This window comes from Microcaecilia unicolor, chromosome 9, assembly GCF_901765095.1.
Source record: "Microcaecilia unicolor chromosome 9, aMicUni1.1, whole genome shotgun sequence".
Lineage (NCBI taxonomy): Eukaryota > Metazoa > Chordata > Amphibia > Gymnophiona > Siphonopidae > Microcaecilia > Microcaecilia unicolor.
In genome coordinates, this window is record NC_044039.1 from 26,477,938 (window position 1) to 26,500,784 (window position 22,847).

The 22,847-nt window shown below is 44.0% G+C and overlaps 1 protein-coding gene across 4 annotated transcripts in view; it reads left to right on the plus strand.

Moving 5' to 3' along the window:
- The first annotated feature begins 343 nt into the window (after window positions 1-343).
- The window catches only part of TMPO (thymopoietin), a 51,593-nt gene continuing 29,089 nt past the window's right edge, over window positions 344-22,847 (plus strand). For 2 of the 4 annotated variants that reach the window (XR_003943386.1, XM_030214954.1), the window contains exons 1-2: window positions 346-779; window positions 13,515-13,641. Coding sequence is in view for 1 of the 4 variants with exons in the window: in XM_030214954.1 (XP_030070814.1) it covers window positions 549-779; window positions 13,515-13,641 (358 nt within the window). In the remaining 3 variants the exon portion in view is untranslated. Of the gene's footprint in view, window positions 780-13,514; window positions 13,642-22,847 lie in introns of all 4 variants that reach the window. The other 2 variants (XR_003943385.1, XR_003943387.1) reach the window with 2 other exon arrangements.

The window sequence follows — 22,847 nt, forward strand, 5'->3', positions numbered from 1 at the left end:
TCGGGGACTGGGAAATACCTAACGTAACTCGCTTTGAACTAGAAAGCAAGCGTGAATTTAAAACAAGTGTATCTAAAGTGTCCTAAAACCGGAAAGGTTTTTGCGCCTTCTTTTAGTATCTGAAACTAAATCCCATCTCCAGTCCCAGCCAATTCCAGGAGTCAGGACGAAGTACAGCCAGACCCACAAATAGCCGCGAGGGAAAAGCTAGACGCATGCGCATTTCCGTCCATTTAAATACACAGCCTCCTCCACCCCATGCTCCCGCCGTCTCCGCGGCCACCTTGCGTAGTCGTCATTTTTTTTTTTTTTTAAACTGTAACTGAACCAATCCGAGGCGGCCTTCATTTTGTCAGTATCCAATAGCGTGCCGCGTTGCTAGACGGTGCGCCGAACTCGGCCCCGCTTGTTTCTGTAGAGCGGTGTGTGTGGGGAGTTTGGACTTGTCTTTTGGCCCGTTGTTGTTGTTTTTTTTTCCCCTCGCCGGATTTGTGCCTTGTTGGCCAGGATAGCGGTGTTGAAGAGCGGCGGAGAAGGGGGGGCAGGAGATGCCGGACTTCTTGGAAAACCCGTCGGTGCTGACCAAAGATAAGTTGAAGACCCAGCTGGTGGCCAACAATGTGAGCCTGCCGGCGGGCGAGCAACGCAAGGACGTGTACGTGAAGCTCTACTTGGAGCACCTCACTCCCCGCAACCGCATTAAGAACCGCAACCCGGACTTCTCCAGCGACGAGGAGCGCGAGGCCACCCCGCTCCCCAGCAGGAACAGACCGGGCAGGGTAAGGATGAGCTGAGCTCGCTGTTGTTGAACCTCTGCCCTGTCTTTACTCACTGGGCTGGCAGCAGCGGCTGTTTATGAGTGGCGGCGCTCGAGGAGGAGGCGGGTCCCCGTCCTCGTGTCTCAGTGACTTCTGTCCATGGTGCTCACGGGAGAGCAATAACAAGAGAGAGAGAGAGCCCGGGGTCCCGGTGTTCCCCCGTCTTTCTGGCCTTGCTCCGTTTCCGTTGTTTTGCACCGTGGCGGAGTCTGGGCCGTCCCTTGGTCGCAACCGTAGCTCAGGTCTTTAAATCTTTAAAAAAAGGCTTTTATGGAGAAAGAGCGGAAATATTTTATTCATTTAGTTTTCCGTTGTCACTTGTGAATTTGGGAAATAAAAAACGTGCGATGGTGACGTTTTTGGTCCGTTCTTTTTCTGGGTCTCAACTCTTGCGTAGATACGGCGGTAACACAAAGCGGCGTCTTTCGCAAATATAATTTTCAGCGCTTGGGTTTTTTTTTGGTTTGTAATTGGGGTGCAGTATGAATAAAAATGGCATTGTTTTTCTTCTAACTATTTAGTAAGAGTAACGTGCAAGAAGCGTGGTGGTTTGCTCAATTTATTGTGGGAAGTGGGGCAGGGGTTTTTTTTATTCGCATTGTATCAGTTTCCCGCTTTAAATAGAGATTGTACTGGAGAGCGCCCGCTGCAGGTAGAAACTATGTTGCTATTTGACGTTTAAATTTCGAGAAAAACAAAACAAAACCTTAATCCCGCCTTTTTACAATCGCGATTTGTAACATTGTTGAAGCAAAACTAGCAAAAGCAACATTATTTAAAAAAGAAACGTCAGTAGTTGATAACGTTGCTTTTATTCAAACTATAGCTTTACACTGTTGCCTTTTTTTTTTCAAATGGAGTGCTCTGGAATGAGGGTGCATACCACAAAGTAGAGGGAATAGGTTTAGGAGTAATCTAAGGGTGGTGGAGGCGTGGAATGGCCTCCCGGTGGAGGTGGTGAAGTCTAGGACTGTGCCAGAATTTAAAAAGGCATGGGATAAGCATGTGGGATCGCTTAGGAACAGGAAGAATTAGGGGTTGCAGACTGGATGGGTCATATGGCCTTTATCTGCCCTCATGTTTCTGTTTCTTCTAATGTAAAGCTTTTCTTTTACACCCAATCATATTTTGCAAGCCCAGTTTTCTAAGGAAAGAAATATGTTTATGTAGTCTCCTAGTCTGATTTTCTTTCCCGAAGTTTTGTGACATGACTATTACGCAGTCTTGCTGCCAGAGGTTCTGTTTTCTTAGTTCTTACAAATAAAGATAACAGCATAGGAGCGACTAGCGTTTCAGAATTATTGGGGGTGCTAAACCCGATGGAAATCGCCTTTTCCCTGGACATAGTCAAGGAGTTTGTTCAATATTGGGGTGCTCAAGCACCCACAGCACCAATAGAGCTGGTTCCTATGGCTAAAATGTATTCTAATTCCGTTAGGTGTTTAGAAATAATAGTAATAAAACACACATTACTCCATACTTGCGTTTTTAATTTGCGATCTTTGGACTATTTTAGATGGTTTTTCTAGTTTGCTAAAAGAATGCAGAGGTATAATTTTATATTAGTGATAATCACTCACAGAATAGTAGTTTTAAGTTTTGTTTTGTTTTTTTTAATCCAGGAAATGCTTTGTCGCAGTACTTTATGATGTTTTGACCTTGCTAGATAGCCAAATGAATGTGAAGGAGATTTTAATTTAAAAAAAAAGTGGTTTAAAGATTTTTATGCTTATTTTAGTGTCAAAAAGTAACATGGCAAGTTGTCAGTAAGGTTTAATAGTTTATGCATATAGCAGAGCTTTTTTTATGAGAATTTGCTCACATGGGGGCCCTATTAATGAAAATTTGTGTCCGCTTAATAAGAAGCCTATTCCATATCAATCTGCTTCTTATCATTTAGCATGTGCTAACAGAATTAGCGCATGCTAAGTCTTAATAAAATAGCTGTATAGTAATTCTGTATGGTCAGTGTGGATAGTTTATACTAAGGAAAATTTGTGAACTATTGCCAGCCAACACACGAAGCAGATAGAATAAAGTCATACTGGCTGATGCTGAAAGCAATCGAAGCCGGAAGAAGAGGCTCCTGCCGGCTTAAATTGCCCGTTAGTGCCTAATCCACGATATTCAGCGGCACTAAATCAGGCAGTGTAGCTGAATATTACCTCTCACCAGTGCAAAAAAAGGGGAGAGGCAGGTCAGGGGAGTTATAGAGAGTGATGTTAAGGAGGAGCCCAGGGTTATGTGAGTGCCAGCACGAAATATTGGCCAGCACCCACATAACCTTTTGCCTAAAAAAGCCACCCAATCCTCCTCCTGCCTGGATTGGCCATTGGAAGCAGGATACAATGGTATCCTGGTATTTCATCCCAGAGTACTGATAGAACTGAAAAATGAGCTTGCTGAGCTATTGTTAGAAATATGTAATTTATCCTTAAAATCGAGCGTGGTACCGGAAGATTGGAGGGTGGCCAATGTAACACCGATTTTTTTAAAAAGGTTCCAGAGGAGATCTGGGAAATTATAGACTGATGAGTCTGACGTTGGTGCCAGAACAAAATTACAGAGCATATTCAAAAGCATGGATTAATGAGAAAAAGTCAACATGGATTTAGTGAAGGGAAATCTTGCCTCACCAATCTACATTTCTTTGAAGGGGTGAGCAAACATGTGGATAAAGGTGAGCTGGTTGATATTGTGTATCTGAATTTTCAGAAGGCGTTTGACAAAGTACCTCATGAAAGACTCCAGAGGAAATTGGAGAGTCATGGGATAGGAAGTAGTGTTCTATTGTGGATTAAAAACTGGTTAAAAGATAGAAAACGGAGAGTAAGGTTAAATGGTCAGTATTCTCAATGGAGAAGGGTAGTTAGTGGGGAACCCCAGGGGTCTGTGGTGGGAATGCTGCTTTTTAACATATTTATAAATGACCTAGAGATGGGAGTAACTAGTGAGGTAATTAAATTTGCTGATGACACAAAGTTATTCAAAGTCGTTAAATCGCGGGAGGATTGTGAAAAATTACAAGAGGACCTTACGAGACTGGGCGTCTAAATGGCAGATGACGTTTAATGTGAGCAAGTGCAAAGTGATGCATGTGGAAAGAGGAACCCGAATTATAGCTACGTCATGCAAGGTTCCACATTAGGAGTCACGGACCAAGAAATTGGACCGGAGAGAGAGAGTTTAATGGGAGATCTTTGACGAGCAGGTTGAAGTCCTCCAAATTGGAGGTGAGGGGGGGTAATTGTGTTTTTTTATAGAATGTTGGGAAACAGAGGGCCAGTTCTAGTGATTTTTGTTTTCTTTGACATGTTCTAGCACTATTGTGGACGTTCATAGAGAAGGGGAGAAAAGAGTCATAACCCCAAGATTAGGGGTTGAGAGGACTGGGAAGATTGCATTTTGTCCCCCTTCCTCAATTTCTGTGAATAAATAAGGGGAAGTGAGTTTGAAGGGGCAAAGATGAAGAGTTCTGCCTTGGCCATGTCTAATTGCAGTGGCAGACAAGCAGGCTGAGATTTTGACTTTTTCTGATGAATTGTTTTGATGTAGAGAGGTATAATGAAATCATGGGAGATCACAGTATCAAGAAAATGAATATATAAGGGGGGGAGCTTTCCTCGGACAGGGCTGACCCACAACAGATTTTAGGGGGATGACAGTGAACATTTTCGAAAGTGATCGCCGGCCATCTTCCGACACAAATCTGAAGATGGCCGGCGATCTCCTGAAACCGGCCAAATCGGTATAATCAAAAGCTGATTTTGGCCGGCTTCAACTGCTTTCCGTTGCGGAGCCGGAGAAATTTCAAGGGGGCGTGTCGGTAGGGTAGTGAAGGCGGGATGGGGCGTGCTCACGAGATGGCCGGCTTCGCCCGATAATAGAAAAAAAAAGCCAGGCTTGACGAGCATTTCGCCGGCTTTACTTGGTCCCTTTTTTTTCACGACCAGACTTCAAAAAGGAGCTCCAAATGACCATCCAAAGGAATCGGGGATGACCTCCCTTTACTCCCCCAGTAGTCACCAATCCCCTCTCACCCAAAAAAAAAATCCAAATGCTCGTCAGGGTCGTCCTAAATCAAAACTATTTTTGCTCGGCTTTTTCAGTAGTACCAGTGGGATTTGAACCGGCCACCTCTGGATTACAAGACTGGTGCTCTAACCAATTGGCCACAGTTCCACTTACTTGGGATGCCCCTCCCTTTTGATTATGCCCCTTCAGGGCTCTCTCAGCCAATCACAGACAGGGGTCTCTCTCAGCCAATCACAGCGCATTTAGCTGTCTGTGAGTGGATGAGAGAGACCCCTGTCTGTGATTGGCTGAGAGAGACCTGAAGGGGCATAATCAAAAGGGAGGGACATCCCAAGTAAGTGGAGCTGTGGCCAAGTGGCTAGAGCACCAGTCTTGTAATCCAGAGGTGGCCGGTTCAAATCCCACTGGTACTACTGAAAAAGCCTGAGCACTTGGATTTTTTTTCCACTTTTTTGAAGCCGGCCATCTGTAAACCCGACGATCTCAACATTTGACCTAAATGTTGAGATTTAGCCGGCCCTAACCGTATTATCGAAAGAAAAGATGGCCGGCCATCTTTTTTGATAATACGGTTGTCACCGCCCCTTTGATTATGGCCCTCTAGGTGAGACATCAAAAATGTGATGGGAGAGATACAAAGTATATAAGAATTGCCATACTGGGACAGACCGAAGGTCCATCAAGCCCAGCATCCTGTTTCCAACAGTGGCCAATCCAGGTTACATGTAACATAGTAGATGATGGCAGAAAAGACCTGCACGGTCCATCCAGTCTGCCCAACAAGATAAACTCATATGTGCTACTTTTTGTGTATACCTTACCTTGATTTGTATCTGCCATTTTCAGGGCACAGACCGTAGAAGTCTTGCCCAGCACTAGCCCCGCCTCCCAACCACCAGCCCCACCTCCCCCCACCAGCTGTGCCACCCAATCAGGTACATATATGCTCTTGCATATATGCACCTGGTCCCAAAACAGTACAATACGTTTTATGCTGCTTACCCTAGAAATAAGCAGTAGATTTTCCCCGTCCATCTTAATAATGACTTATGCACTTTTTCCTTTAGGAAGCCATCCAAACCTTTTTAAACCCTGTTAAGCTAACTGTTTTTACTATATTCTCTGGCAATGAATTTCAGAGTTTAATCATACATTAAGTGATGGAAACATTTCTTTGATTCGTTTTAAATTTACTACTTCGTAGCTTCATTGCTTGCCCCTTAATCCTAGTATTTTTGGAAGGCGTAAACAAGCGATTCATGTCTACCCGCTCCACTCCACTCATTTTATAGACCTCTATCAATCTCCTCTCAGCCATCTTTTCTCCAAGCTGAAGAGCCCTAGCTACTTTAGTCTTTCCTCATAAGGAAGTCATCCCATCCCAAAATCTGAGAGCAAAGTATCAGTAGTTTTAATATTTTAATTTGGGTTGTTTTATTGGGGGATTGGTTTTGAGAGAGTGTGCTTTTCTATCTAATTTTTGGAGGTTTTTTCTGTTTATATTTTACTATTGTACACTGCTGTGGTGGTATTGTTTTAAGCCAAGAGGTATATTAAAATGAACTGTATGTTAAAAAAAAAAATCAGATTTAGCCTTGAACGATCATCAGAGACTTTTTGCAAGAGCTTTTTCTGTGGAATGTAAAAGGCAAGAAATTGGAATGGACCAAGAATGGTTCTGAGAGGGTCAAGACAGCAGAGACTAATGATGCATTCAAAAGTTTAGATGTAAAGGGGATCGAGGAGGTGTGATGCTGGTAACCAAGGCAAATAGGATCTAGTGAGGGATTTCTTAGTCTGATCACAACATGTTGAGGCATTAGAAAGCAGGGCTTTTGCACCTGCTCCTTATTTGAGATCCATATAGTTTCATTAAAAAAAGAAAGAAAGCAGGGACTTTATGCTCTTGCATATATGTGTGTGTGTGTTGCAGAGCTACCTCCATAGTAGCGCGCCTCCCAGATCTGCACCACAATTAAGCTGAATGTAATCTTGAGCCGCGCAGTGCAGGAAATTTCGGAAGTTTCATGAGATTTCAAACCGTGTGACCAGCCTGAACTTTCTGCACTGCGTGATTCAAGTGAATTGCTTTGCTGAGCTGGGATATGTTCTATTTGTGAGTCAGCTCTGCAGACAGCAAAGCAAGGGCAATAGGCGGCAAATGAGCACATTAAGGGGTGAATTCTATAAATCGCACCTAAAAAATTTTGTGGAAAAAAAGCTGCTTAAGTACTATTCTGTAAGCTGCGCCTAAAGGTAAGGGAGGTTTACAGAATAGCTCTTAAGTGCAGGGGTTGTGTGTAAATTTAGGCACGTCCATTTGCATCAACGAAAACATGGTGCAAATGCCCTGCTTAAATTTGTGTGGAACTCCCTTATTCTATAATTACGTATCTAACTGGAATCCATGCCCACACTCCACCCTGAAATGCCCATGACCTTCCCATTCCCATGTCCCTTTTTTCAGGATGTGCATAAGATTTGCAGCTAAATTTATTTGTATACATATTGATTTCAATTAGTGCCAATAATTGCTTGTTAAAGCCAATTATTGACCCTGCTGATTGGCTTGTTCAATTAAATTGAGCATGTACCCAAAATGTTATGTGCCATTTTTGGTGACTTTTATAGAATTAAGGGGTTGTTGCCTGGGAATGACACATGAGAGAGAACTACAGAGATGGGTAGAGGGGGATGCTATATGAGAGAGACTTGTGGGGGGACCCGGGCCATGCTGATATGTGAAATAGAACAGCAGTTGCCACTTTTTTTCCCTATCAAGGGGATGCTGTGAAACAGTTAAGAACTGTGTTCCTTCCCAAAGCATGCTTTTCTGCCAGTGATTTTGCAACTTAAAGTGCCGATTTAAAGTTTGCCCACAGACAGACATAGTAGGAAAAGAACCTTGGTAAATAACTTTCTAAAAGCTACTGCTAATCTGGGAAAAGATTGCTGCCCCCTCCTCCAAAATTTAATGGGGACATTATTGAAGGGGTGGGGAAGGAGAAGCGAGAGTGGCTGGCTACTAAACTTTTGTGCTATCTTCTAGATTTAATGAAAATTTATCGATGCCTAGTAGAAAGTGACAAGTAGTCACAGAGAGCATAATGTGGGGAAAGCCCATGTTTGTTTTCAAATTTATATCCCCCTTCATCCAATGTTCTGGACAGGTTATAGTAAAACATGATACAATAATTACACAGTACAATGTCACTGTGGCATCCCTTTAAAGCAACACATTCAGATGGCCCTGTGTCAATGAGAGCAGGCTCCTTTTTGGCCTGGGTAATCACAGTGTTCAGTCTTTGCTGCCCTAAGCATTTGCCTATGCTGCCTACTTAAGCCTACACTTGAGATGCAGGGAATAGAGCTGAGGAGCTGGTCAGCAGTGAAGTCAGATGAGTGGATAGTGCGTGTGAAAGAGGAGAGGTTGTTGGTGTGCCTCCTGATTTCAGGAAAGGATGGGAGGTGGATATGACCTTATCATGGAAATAGCCATAGTCTAGAAAGGGGTTGGGGGAGGGGAGGGGGACAGAGGCCATTTGAAGAAGGAAGTGAGTATGGCAAAGAAGCTGTTGGGATCAGAGATGGACATAATAGTGTTGGCAAATGGAACAGCAGACTGGAATGAGGTCAACGTGGATTTGAAATGTATGAAGTCAGTGTGGGTATGGCATGTTAACCAGAATAGGTACAGAAGGAAGTAAAGTTGGGGTTTAGTGTGCATTACAGAATGAGTAAGAAGAGGGACAAGCATGTACAAAGTAGAACAGAGTATAGTAGAGATGTGTATGGACAGAATTTAAGGGGGGGGGGTTCAGACTTTTCTCAAATTTAGATTTTTTTTTTTTGGGTGGGTGGAGAGGTTGACATTTTGTTTTTAATAAGAATAAAAATTCAATCCTTGGTGTTCAGCTCCACCATCTTGATAAGTGGATTGTATTCCCCTCCTACCAGCAGATGGGAATAGAGACACTGACTTTTCCTGATGATATCTCTGGTGTAAGAGCTGGTATTCTGTGGACAACTCCAGTATTTTCTCTATCTGCAGCAGATGGTAGGTTGTGCTGGCCGATGTGCTTGGTTCCTGGCTTAGCTCCCAGCTGTGCAGGCTAGAATCAGAGGAGAAAGGACCTGATCCATCTTATGTCTCAAGCTTAGAAGTATTGCTGGTGTATATGGCAGATGCCTTATACCATTTGCCTGTCCAAACTGTAGGTTTATTTTAAAAATCTGTTCCAAAGACTCGACGCAATCCTGCGTTTTGGTGCTAACTAAGTCTGATTCAGGAGTCAAACAAGATAGCTCAGCCTCTGATGCCAAACAGGGGACAGTCATTTGGCTCTGCATGTGCCGTCTGGTTTAGTTTTCACTTTATAATACTGTACTTTGGATTCTGTAGCCAATTTGTGTTATCAGTGGCTGAAATGTCTTGTTTGACTCCTGAAGCAGGCACAGTTAGCGCCAAAACGCAGGACTGCATTGAGTCTTTGGAACTGATTTTTTGTATTAAGCTTAATTTTTGGAACTGATTTTTTAATAAACCTACCTCTTCTTTTTTTTTTTTTTTGTGCACTGTGTGTTTTATGGTTAGGGAGGCACTTTTGTTTGTCTTGTACCATTTGCTCCTTACCTTGGCCTGATACACTTCTTTTGCTGTAGACAGTGCATCGTCAACTGTGGTTGAGAAATTGATCTGACTCGGCTGGTTAACCACTTGCCCTGAAATGGCAGCTTCTCCAAAGGCAAGCAAGCTTGCTTATTCTCACAAGTGGGTAGACGCCGATCTGCGTTGCCCGGTCCGGCATTTATACCGTAGAAAAATCTAGAGCTTTGAGGAGCACGAGCTATGCACCGTGCATGTGCGAGTGCCTTCCTGCCCGCCGCGTGAACGCGACTCCTTCAGTTTCACTTTTTCCACGTGAGAAGCAGCTGCTTTTTGTGGTGTCTCCTCACATGCCCAGTTTAGAGCGATAGTGCTTATTTTTTTGAGTGCCTTCGGCTATTTTCACCTCATTTTGTTTTTCTTTTCAAAAAAAAAAAAAAAAAAACCTCCACTACCTTGCTAGTTTGTCCCACACTGTTCTTTGGCGTGGGCTGGTTTTAGGTCTGTCAGGGCGGGTTTCTTTTTTGTGCCTTTACCCCTTTTTTTCAGTAACCATCGCATGGCTTGATTTGGCCAGTGCAGTTTTTCCTTCCATTTCCACGAAGACTCCCAGTGGTTTCAAGCGTTGTACCCGGTGCAACCGGACCAACTCAGGGAAGGACACTCCTTAACTCAGTAAGGTTATTATGAATTTGCCTACTATTCAATCCCAAATGGAAATACTTTTTGCAATTGGGTAAATCTAACATTGGGGCATGCAAGGGAGGTAAAAATTTCTTGATTAAATCAAGGACTGCTTTATGGAGCAGCTGGTTCAGGAACCAAGAAGAGGGAGATCAATTCTAGATCTAGTCCTTAGAGGAACACATGATCTAGTACAGCAGGTAATGATGCTGGAGCTGCTTGACAACAGTGATCATAATATGATCAGATTTGACAAAAGCTCTGAAGTACACACAAGAAATCTACTATGTTAGCATTTAATTTTCAAAAAGAAGACTATGATGAACTGAGAAGAATGGTATATTTAAAAAAAAAAAAAAAAACCCTTAGAGGAGCAGCTGCAAAGGTCAAAAATGTACATCGGGCGTGGATGCTGTTCAAAAATATCATCCTGGAAGCTCAGACCAGATATATTCCATGTATTAAAAAAGGAGGAAGGAACGCCAAACAGCCAGCATGGTTGAAAAGTGAGGTGAAGGAAGCTATTAGAGTTAAAAGAAAATCCTTCAGAAAATGGAAGAAGGATCTGACTTAAAATGATAGGAAACACCATAAGAAATGGCAAGTCAAATGCAAAGCACTGATAAGGAAAGCAAAGAGAGACTTTGAAAAGAAAATTGTGTTGAAGGAAAAAAACACATAGTAAAAACATTTTTAGGTACATTAGAAGCAAGAAGCTGGCAAAAGAATCGGTTAGACCGCTAGATGACAAGAGGTGTAAAAGGGGCACTCAGGGAAGACAAGGCCTTAGCAGAGAAATTAAGTGAATTCTTTGTTTCAGCCTTCACCAAGGAAGATGTGGGAGAGGTACCAATGCCAGAAATGGTATTCAATGCTGACGAGTCAGAGAAACTGAATGAAATCTCTATAAATCTGAAGATGTAATGGAGCAATTTGACAAATTGAAGAGTAGCAAATCGCCCGGACCGGATGGAATACACCCCAGAGTACTGATAGAAATGAACTTGTTACTAATACATAATTTATTTTTTAAATCAAGCATGGTACTGGAAGATTGGAGAGTGGCCAATGTAACGCCAATTTTTTAAAAAGGTTTCAAGGTGATCTGGGAAATTATAGACTGGTAAACCTGATGTTGGGCAGAATGGTAGAAACTACAACAAAAAACATAATTACAGAGCATATACATAAGCATGGATTAATGGGACAAAGCCAACGCGGATTTAGTGACGAGAAATCTTGCCTCACCAATCTACTACATTTCTTTGAAGGGGTGAACAAACGTGGATAAAGGTGTGAGCCAGTTGATATTGTGTATCTGGATTTTTCAAAAGGCATTTGACACAATACCTCTTGAAAGACTCCTGAAGAAAATGTCAAGGGATATGAGGTAATGTCCTACTGTGGATTAAAAACTGGTTAAAAGATAGAAAATGGAAGTAGGGTTAAATGGTCAGTATTCTCAATGGAGAAGGGTAGATATTGGGGTTCCACAAGGGTCTCTGCTGGGACCACTGCTTTTTAACATTTATAAATGATGTAGAGATGGGAATAAGTTGAGTTAATTTTAATTTGCAGATGGCACAAAGTTATTCAAAGTTGTTGACTCGCAAGAGGGTTGTGAAAAATTACAAAAGGACCTTACGAGATTGGGACACTGGGCATCTAAATTGCTGGTGACATTTAATCTGAGCAAGGTCAAAGTGATGCATGTGGGAAAGAGGAACCCAAACTACAGCTATGTGATGCAAGGTTCCACGTTAGGATTTGCTGACCAGAAAAAGGATCTAGGTGTCATCATTGATACTTTGAAACCCTCTGCTCAGTGTTAAGCGGCGGCTAAGAAATCAAATAGAATGTTAGGAATTATTTAGGAAAGGAATGTAAAGCAAAAATGAGAATGTTATAATGCCTTTGTATTGCTGTGTGGTACAAAAATACTGTGTGCAATTCTGTTCGCCATGAACTAGAAAAGGTGCAGAAAAGTGTGACAAAAATAAAAAGAATAAGAAGACCTCACTATGAGAGAGCTAAAGCGGCTAGAGCTCTCAGCTTGGAGAAGAAATGGCTGAGGGGGAGATATGACAGAGGTCTATAAAATGAATGGAATGGGTGGATGTGAATCGCATGCTTACTCTTCCAAAAATATTAGGACTAGGGGACAAGCAATGAAGCTATTACGTAGTAAATTTAAAACAAATGGGAGACCATAATTTGTCACTCAATGTGTAACTAAACTCTGAAATTTGTTGCCAGAGAATGTGGTAAAAGCAATTAGCAGGGTTTAAAAAAAGGTTTGGACGGCTTCCTAAAAGAAAAGTCCATAAGCAATTATTAAGATGGGTTTGGGGAAAATCCACGGCTTATTCCTAGGATAAGCAGCATAAAATCTATTGTACTGTTTTGGGATCTTGCCAGGTACTCGTGGCCTAGATTGGCCACTGTTGGATACTGGGCTTGATAGACCTTCGCTCTGTCCCAGTATGGCAACACTTATGTTCTTATGTTCTAACTCATTGATAAAGTAAAGATGATACATTTTTGAAAAAAAATAAGTTTTTATATAAACTTAATATTAAAGTAAATTCTGTATATAAGAATATTTTATATTTCCCTTTCATCTTTTTTAACAATGAAATACTTAAGAATTTTTTGTTCAGCTATGAATTAGTGTTCAGTGCGTCACAGCAGAAAGGTTGAGCACTGCTCTAGATCAAAGCAGGCTATACAGTGGGCTTCTGCACATCTTTCCTCCATGGCCCATGTTGGGTTGCGTTACCTGGAGAATCGCCCTGCATCTGGGCCTGGTGATCCTAGTTGATCCATATTGGCTGAGGAGACCGTTGTATGTGGATCTGATCTACCACTTGGTGGATCAACCCCTCAAGCTTCCCAGGAGTGGGACTTTTTGCATCTGGATTCAGTTCTAATGGAGAGTCTCTCCCCCTTTGGTCTTATACTTGGCTCTTGAAAGACTTAGATGCAACGGTATTTACAATCTGTAATTATTACCTTGTTCAGGCATGGGAAGCATTCTATCTATTCTTTTTACTCAGAATGCAGCAAATGGCACACACTTAGCACTGCTCTGAATACTGTGTTATGGTTATTTGATACTGTGATTTCTTTAATAAAATCTTACTGAAACAAAAAAGTATGTATTTCACTTTTCTTGTTATAGAGAGTTTTGCACTATCCATTGCTAGCACGGGTGGCAGGCTTCTGATATTTTACTTTGTGTCCAGGCTTCTTATGTTGTACATTTCTTTATTCTATTTACATGTCTTTTCTCTTGAGCCTACGTAGCAAGAAATATTTGTCGCTAGACATGAGATCCAATAAGCCATCTCATGAATTTAATTTCTTCACAGAAAGCAACAAAGAAAACTGATAAACCCAGACCGGAGGAGATTGTTGATTCAGATATAGCCAAACTCAGTAATGAGGATCTCAAGGAACAACTTCTTAAATATGACGTGGTCCCTGGTCCTATTTTAGGTATGTTTCTAAAACTCTGCTGTTGATTCATTATATATTGGCTTGGTACACACATTATATGTACTTAAAGCTTGTGTCTAAGGTGTAAATATCCAAGAAACAAAAGGAAAATGAACTTTTGAATTCTAATTATAAATAAAATGTTTGTCTTATTGATATAAGGCACTAAAAAGATATATAGCAGGATCCTTGGTTTTCAGCAAACCTTGGCTACTGCTATGGAATTCCCACTGCAGCTGAAAAATTGTGAGAACCAAGTACAGGGTTAATGGGAGATGCACACACATGTTCATCCCCCTTCCCCTCTGCCCTCTGTGAATAGGATCTTCCTTCTCTCTCTCTCCTGCTCATACCTTTTACACTACTGATGAATCCCTAGACAAAGAAGAGTGCCATCCAGTCTGTGGTGAGGGGGAACTAGAGAATAAGCAATAATTTGAAGTGAAGAGGGGCAGTTAAGCAGTGGGGTATGAGACTAGCTGAAGAGTCATTTAAGTCCACATCACATTCTTTATCATCCTGCTAGACCAGCCTATACCAGTGGGTTATATCCCTGACCAGCATATGGAGTAGAGAAGTCGTTGCCAGTGATATCACTGATATAGTAACAGATGCAGCTTGGAGCTAGTCAGTATTTTCCTACATCCAGCAGATGGTGCAGGTTGGATTGCTGCAGATGGGCCTTTTTTTTTTTTTTTTTTTTTTTCACTCCACCAAACCCAGGTTACTGCCAGTAGGTGTTTGCATCACTCCTTGGTCTTTACTTCCCATGTAGAGTTCAAAGCAACTTACATTAAAAAACTGGGTACAATATGAAAGTTATGGGAATTATAACAGACATTAGTGATCACTGGAGATGAAGGCCTTAAATATCGGCTGACTGTTCAGAGTTGGCACCTGGTGTGTGATTTGTAAGACATGTGTTTTCGAATAGGTAGGCTTTGTCCTTTTCTCTCGGGTACGGTCCACGTGCCTCTTCTGGGTGAGTTTGGGTGGGGGGTCACCCCTCACGCTTGGTTCCTTTGCCTGCAGGATAGGACCCTGGAGAAGTTCACACAGCCCTTAAGGGGGCCACTGCCAGCTAGGGCTGAACATTTTCCCCTCCCTTCCACTCTGTTGCTTAGGTTGTTGATAAAGTTTACCAAAAAATAATAGAACTGAAAACAAAACCTTAGAACTGAGCCCACAAAGGGAAGTAGGTTGGGTTCTCAGTCTTTGGTGACTTTTAACTCACCCCAAAAGTACAAAGACTATGGGACACTTAAGGAAGTTATATGGAAATACTTTTAAAACAAATAGGAGGAAATATTTTTTCACTCAACGAATACTTAAGCTCTGGAATTCTTTGCCAGAGGAGGCGCTAACAGCGGTTAGCATATATGGGTTTAAAAAAGGTTTGCTCAGCTAGAGCACTCAATACAGCAAAGAGCCACATACAGCCAATCCAGGACGGGGGTACCTTAGGGTGTGCTTCCTTACCAAAATAGGATGCATCTGCTTGACTCGGGAGAGGGTCACCAAGCTGAAGTTTCAGAAACTGAAGTTTTGTGCTTAGATGATCTCTAGATCGTGGGACTACTTGCAGCTACTGGGACTGATGGCTACCATACTCGAGGTAGTCCTTTGGGCATAAGTACATATGTGTCCTGTTGGAATCTCAAGTCTCAGAACTTTGAGGCCCGTCTTCCACTGATGCTCTTCTTCCGACGGGAACTGAGCTAGTGGGATCACCCAGCTCGTCCCTTCAAAGGACTGGTCACAGATGCCAGTCTCAAGGGTTGGGGGGTTCTTTATCAGACCAGCACATTACAGGGCACCTGGTCACCGGTAGAGGCTGCTTAGACCATCATCTGGATGGGGTCACAGTGATTTTTGCCTGGCATTGCAGGGTTTATCTCCATTCGGGGGAAGGTGGTTCAGGTTTTATTTGACAACTGCGGCTTTTGTCAGCAGGTAGGGTGGAACCAGGAGTGAAGCAGTGGCACTGGAATTCCAATGACTTTGTAGCCGGGTAGGGAGAAAACCATCTCTTGGTGATGCATATTGCCAGGGTGGACGATGTCTGCTGCCATGCTCTGGGCCTAGGGGAGTGGACCCTGAACTAGTCAGCCTTTTAGCTAATTGTGGATCCCTGGGAGATGCCAGAGTTTGATCTGAGGGCATCTCTGGCAACACAAATTTCTTCAACCGCAGGTCTGCAAGAGGCTTCGTGCGGATTGATGCTGTGATGCAGGCTTGGCCGGCTCAAGTCCTTCTCTTTGTTTCTCTTTGGCAGTGGGCAGCCATGGGTGGGCCTAGGCCCACCTAGGAACACAGCAGCAGCAATGTGGCTGGTGGGGATCCCCAAGCCCCATCAGCTGAAGTCTCCTGGAATCTCTCACACCAGGAGGTGGGGGAGGGGGGTGTCTCTCAATTCCTCTCCCCTGACCCATCCTCCCTCCCCCTGGTACTTTTTAAATCCTTTATTTCTTCGCGGGCAGTGAGTAGGAGCACATTTCCCCTTCTTGCACTGGCTCGATCCTTTTCTCTGACATAGCTTCCTGTTCTCAGGACCCCAGGATGTTGCGTCAGACAGAAGGCTCTGAGCCAGCGCGAGCAAGGGGAATGAGTTGCTGTCCGCTGCCAGCAAAAACCTAGAGGATTTAAAGGTATTAGGGGGGAGGGGTTGGGGGAGTGGAGGTAAGTGGCCCATCCACAATGGGCTGAGTCCCACCCGTATTTGGGTGTCTGGCTACAACCCTGCTCCCTGGACCCTTGGTGGTCTGACTTTTATGGAGAGTGGTATAGGATCTATTCCCAATGATCTGTGTGTCACTGGAAAGGCTGAGTTGCCTGTGGTATACAAGTCTGATTCAGTTTCTTGCAGGGGAGCATCTCCCTTACTCAAGAGGGCAGGGCCTTCTCTGACAGGTACTGGTTGTCGTGTGATCAGGCTTTTTGGCCTGATTGTTGAGAGGACATATCTGAGGCTCAAAGGATACTCAGCATCGGTTATCAAAATGTTATTCCAGGCCAGGAAGTTCTCTACCTTTCCGGCATATGTGAGGGTGTGGAAAGCTTTTGAAGTGTGATGTGGTCAGAGGTTTACATAGAGGCATATTTTCAAAGCAGTTGGACTTACAAAGTTACATGGTAACCTATGGAACTTTTGTAAGTCTAAGTGCTTGGAAATGAGCCCCATAGTAGATGATGGCAGATAGATATGTATATTCCATCCAGTCTACATATGTAACCTATTTAAGCAGAAAGAAAGCTAAAATTTTATTTACCATATTTAATGTACTATCAGGCAAGACATTTAGAACTAAAAACCCCTTTAAAAAAAAGTCTCCCCCCCCCCCCCCGCATCCCTTTCAGCACAAGCGCATTGTGACCTCCCACTGGCCACCTTTTTAAATTTCAACTCTTGCACACAACGCTGCCTTCAGCGGTACATGCTTCAGGTATGCTCCACAGTGCACCCTCTGACGCGCCCCACCTTCGGCAACAGGAACTTGTCAGAAGGCGCACAATCTGGAGCAGTGTACTGCTGCAGAGCTGGTGCTGTGTTCAAGACACTTCAGCTTAAATGTACCACGGGGTGGTGGGGAGACAGCGGAGAGCGCATATTGGGTCTGTGTGTGTGAAGGTGGGGGCAGCAGAGAGGGCATGTTGGGTCTCTGTGTGCCCTGAAACGTAAAGGTTGAGAAATTGCAGTAGAAGACAAGTTGGAGGGTAGAGAGATGGACTCCTAAATGGACACTGCATCCATCTGGGAAGCTGCGGGTTTTTTCCTGCTGTAGTTTGTGTATGTTTGGAAGTATGTCACCAAATAGGATTATGTTTTAAGTCGAGTGACACTGGACAAAGTTGAACTATTGAGGGGAAATGGTTGACTTTCTCCGTTTACCGGGAGCACGCTTGATTGATTGAAGACCCTCCTGACTCCATTACGCTAAGTGCCTTTATTCTATTTATTCTATTTCAGTAGATTGTTTCTTTAAAACTATCGATACAGTATTCATGCACTTAAAGACTTTTGGTGCATGTGAGGTCATTGGAAACCAGTGACGGAGCTGACCAGTATACTGGTAGCCTATATTGGTGGAAGGAGTGTGCCGTAGGAAGGTTTGAACTGTATTATAGCACGGGGGTGCATTTGTAAGCATAAAAATTATATATAAAAATATATTAAGGAGTAGACCAGTGATTGAGATGTTTGTCCACCTTTTGTGTTGATTTATCTGGGTGAGTTTTTACTCTGAGGTCTCTCCTAATATTTGATTACATAGGCACTACCCTGATTTGGTGTACCACTGGGTCAACTTCTTCACTGAGAATATTTCCAGGATATTATACCCTGGTTAGCATTATTGGTGTTTATAATTTTTTACCAGAGGTAATTTGGGGATATTTAAAGTTTTTTTTTTTTAGTTTATGTGCAGCATGAGCCTTCATAGTCCCCATCAGACTTGGAGGGGGGATTTCTCCCACACCTCCGTAGCGTTCAATTGCAGGGGGTGAGTCCCAAGAGGGCCCCAAGCCTTTTTGGGTGCAGAATTTGGTGTAAATGGTCAAGCAGGCCCTGCAAGTGGAGGCTGGCTTCTTGCCTAATTGGGGGGGGGGGAGGGGCAAATGTCATAAGTGAGATATTTATTTATTTGTTACATTTGTATCCTACATTTTCCTACCTATTTGTAGGCTCAATATGGCTTACATAGTACCGGAGGGGCCTTTGTAGGCTCTGGTGTGAACAAATACAGGGTGATGTTGTGGTAAGATCATGTGGCACAGCCACATTAGGGAATTGGAGAACGGAAGAGTTGTGTTATGTCTATTACGTGCTTTAGTTTGGTTGTGTTGTGGAGATTAGGCATTTAAGTTGGATCGGTAGGGTTTGCCTTTTTACAGGTTGGTTTTTAGTGATTTCTGGAAATTTAGGTGGTCGTATGTTGTTTTCAAGGCTTTTAGTAATGCATTCCACAGTTGTGTGCTTATGTAGGAAAAACTAGATGTGTAAGTTGTTTTGTATTTAAGTCCTTTGCAACTTGGGTAGTGCAGATTTAGATAAGATCGTGTTGATTCGGATGTATTTCTAATTGGTAAGTCGATCAACTCTGTCATGTAACTCGGGGCTTCTCCATAGATTTTGTGAACCAGGGTGCAGTTTTTGAAGGTGATGCGTTCTTTGATTGGGAGCAGTGTAGTTTTTCGCAGAGGGGTTTTGCGCTTTCAAATCATGTTTTACCAAATATAAGCCTAGTTGCCGTGTTTTGAGTGGTCTGAAGTTTCTTTAAAGTTTGTTCTTTACATCGCGCATAAATTCCATTGCAGTAATCTAAGTGGTTTAGTACCATTGATTGTATCAGGTTGCGATATGTTTCCCTCGGGAAGAATTGCTTCACGCGTTTGAGTTTCCACATTGAGTGGAACATTTTCTTTGTTGTGGATGCCACTTGGCTCTCTAGTGTTAAGTTACGGTCCATTGTAACGCCGAGGATTTTCAAGCTGTCTGAGATAGGAAGGGTGTGATCTGGGGTGTTGATACTTGTGGGGATGTCCGCGCTGTGTTGGGATGAGACAATGAGTTTTTTTTCTTTATTGAGTTTTAGTTGAAATGCATTTGCCCATAAATCCATGATGATCAGGCCGAGCTTGATTTCGTTGGTGATTTCTTTGTTTGGTTTTGTAAGGAATGTATATTGTGACGTCGTCTGCATATATGAAAGGGTTAAGGCCATGGTTGGATAAGGACTTGGCAAGTGGGGTCATCATTAAGCGGTGATCCTTGCGGTACTCCACAGTCTGCTTTCCACGGTGATGATATGTTTGAATTTGATTTTACTTGATATGTTCTTGTGGTTAGGAAGCCCTTGATCCAGTTAAGTTCAGGATTGGTAGAAACATACTTATCTAGTAATCTTATTAATATATTATGGTTTACCATGTCGAATTGGAGGAGAAGGATGTTTTTGCCTGTTGCTATTTCCTGCTTGAATTTGGCTAGAAGAGTGAGTAATACTGTTTCCGTGATGCACGAGGGGGCGAAAGCCGTACTGTGATTTGTGTAATATTGAGAATTTGTTTATGTAATCTGTAAGTTGTTTGGTTACCATGCTTTCCATCAGTTTGACCACCAACGGGATAGATGCTACTGGACGGTAGTGGCGGTGAAGGCCCTCTCTGTAGGTTGGAGTTGCCTCTGGAGGATCCAAAGGATCTGTCAGATCCCCCACTCTTACATGGGCACTGAGTCTGAAGCCGAACCCTCGGGAAGAGGAGGAGGGGTGGTTCCATGTTTGGGTTATTTAGGCAGGAGGAGCTCTCCCACCTTATTGATTTGTCTTGAAGGTTCTCAGTCCCCCCCCCCCCCCCCCCCCCGGGCTCCCACCACTGATCCCTCCAAGGATTACCCTCTTCTGGTGGGTGGTGGGGCTCCCAAAGGATTTTCCACTTCATAAGGTGCTTTCATGCATGATAGTGGAGTGGGAGTCCCCGGATGGAGTTCTTCGGGAGGGGGGGAGGTGTTGCATTATACTTCTTTTCTCCCAAGGTGGGGATAGGAAGGAAGGTTGATGCCGGTAACTAAAGAGATTGCTGTGCCTGTACTGAGGACTCTGCTCTCTGCATGTTGCACAAGAAGAGGGTACAACAACAATTTAATCTGGTCTTTGCCTCTAAGACTGCAAGTGTGCAGGCTGCCATTTGCGGAGGACTAGGGGGCATAGGACTAGGGGGCATGCGATGAAACTACAGTGTAGTAAATTTAAAACAAATCGGAGAAAAGTTTTCTTCACCCAACGTGTAATTAAACTCTGGAATTCGTTGCCAGAGAAAGTGGTGAAGGCAGTTAGCTTAGCAGAGTTTAAAAAGGGGTTGGACGGTTTCCTAAAGGACAAGTCCATAAACCGCTACTAAACAGACTTGGAAAACTCCAAAATTCCAGGAATAACATGTATAGAATGTTTGTACGTTTGGGAAGCTTGCCAGGTGCCCTTGGCCTGGATTGGCCGCTGTCGTGGACAGGATGCTGGGCTCGATGGACCCTTGGTCTTTTCCCAGTATGGCATTACTTATGTACTTATGTACATGGCTAGGGTGATGCTGTGTTGCTGGAATTTCCCTGAGTTGAGCTGTAATCCTGACTGGAGTTGAGCACGGCCTTCCTAGCTGATGTTTTGTATGATGTGGTGCAGTTTTCTTCCCATTCTGTGGCCTCTGTGACTGCGCCACTGGAATGCAGATGCAGGTTCCAAGAAACTCTTCAGTCAGCTGCCCTTTCGGGGGCGGCTGATGTTTGAGGAGTATATGGGAGAAGCTCAGCCCTCCGGTTATAAGAGGTAAGACAGGGTTTCCCCAGTGGGAGTCATTTTCGAGCAGACAGGTGGCTGCAGGCACCAGTAGGTCTTTCAAACTGGGTTCCTTTTGAGGCCCTAAAAGGACAGGGGACTGTCTCCTCCAGTGATGCTCAAGGGCCCAGGCCTACCCAATAAGGGTACGTCAGGCCCCTCAGTGGCTTCTGTAGGAGGCAGGCTGTCTTTTCTGCCACAAGTGGACCCGCATCACCTTGGATCAGTGCATCCTGGAGGTAGTCAGGTTACGCCCCAGAGCTGGCCTCCCATTCCCGATGCCTTCATGATTTCTTCTTATGGCTCAGAGTTAAGTGGCAGGCTGGTGCTCTTACCCTGCAGCATCTTCTAGAGGTGCAGCGAGTCCCACCAGCAGAGCAGGGTTTTGGGGCAGTATTCCATATATTTTGTGGTCCCAAAGAAAAGAGGGTCCTTTCGGCCTCTCTAGGTTCAGCATTTTCAGATGGAAACTCTGCTCTGTGATTGACTGACTCAGTTTGACTGGGCAAGTTTCTGACCTCACAGAGTTATATTTCCACGTTTCCCATTGTGGAGAATCAGAAGTGGTACCTCCATATTTGTGTGATGGAATACTGTGTTTTATGCTCCACACTTTGGGGTGGCCACAACATCCCATACCTTCTCCAAGATGATGGTAATGGCAGCTCACTTGTGCTGCCAGGGCATTTTGAGTCTATCCCTGTCTGGATGGATGGTTCAGGCTGAGTTAGTTGCAAATTCCAGGGTTACCACCTCTCAGGTCATTGGACTCCTGGAAAGATGGGCTTGGTGGTGAATAAAGTTGTTACCCCCTTCCCACCCAGGTCCTGAAATATCTGGGAGTCCAGTTTGACAAGGCCTGGGAGGGGTACAGTGTCCCTCCTGGAGGATTGCATGGCCAACTCCATACCCATAAGCACAGATTATACGAGCTTTGGGCTCCCAGAGCCTGAAACTACCTGCAACTTCTGGGTGCCATGGCAGTGAGACTGGAGGTGGTGCTTTGGGGCACAAGTGCATATGCAGGTCTTCAATTAGTACTCTTGTCTTGGTGGGCTCTGGTTTCTCAGGACTTCAGTTGCCAGCTGTCTGTCCCTTCCAGTACAAGGCACAGATTGAACTAATGGAAATAGTACTTGTCATCTTGGGGGGGGGGGGGGGGGGGTGAATGGTAGTTACCACCAATGAGTCTCCTCAGCTGGGTAGTCCACTTTCTTGGCTGAGTGGTACAGGGGACTTGGTCCCTGCTGGTAGTCTCATGGTTGATCAACTTCCTGGATACTCTGGCAGTGCACTTGGCTTTGCCAGAGTTCCTCCCTCTAATCTGGTCATAGGTAGTTCAAGTGATGGTGGACAATGTCACGACAGTGGCCTACATCAATAAGCAAGGTGGCACCAGGAGCTGGGCAGTGGCTTAGAAGATGGCAGACCTCTGCTGTTGGGTGGAAGTGAACCTGCAGGCCCTCTCAACGGTCTATATTACTGGCAAGGACCGTGTCCAGGTGGACTTTCTTAGCTGTTCTCTGTCAGATCCAGGGGAATGGGGATCTTGGGCAGGTGGCCTTTCAACTCATTTAGGACCATTGGGGACAGCCAATGTTCGATCTGATGTCTCAAGCAGCAGTGCCAAAGCGGAGCACTTCTTCAGTTGCAGGTGGAGGTGGCCTCATTGTGGAGAGATGCCCTTGTTCAGCTGTGGCTTGCAGAGAAGCCCTTGAATGTTTTTCTGCTGTGGCCTCTGGTAGGCCCGCTTCTGCACAGGATTGAGCGCCATCCCTATCCAAGTGCTCCTGGTGGCTCTGGATTTGCCTCGTCAGGCATCATATGTGGACCTGGTATGGCTAACTAATGTGGACGATCCACTCCCCCTTCTCAGTG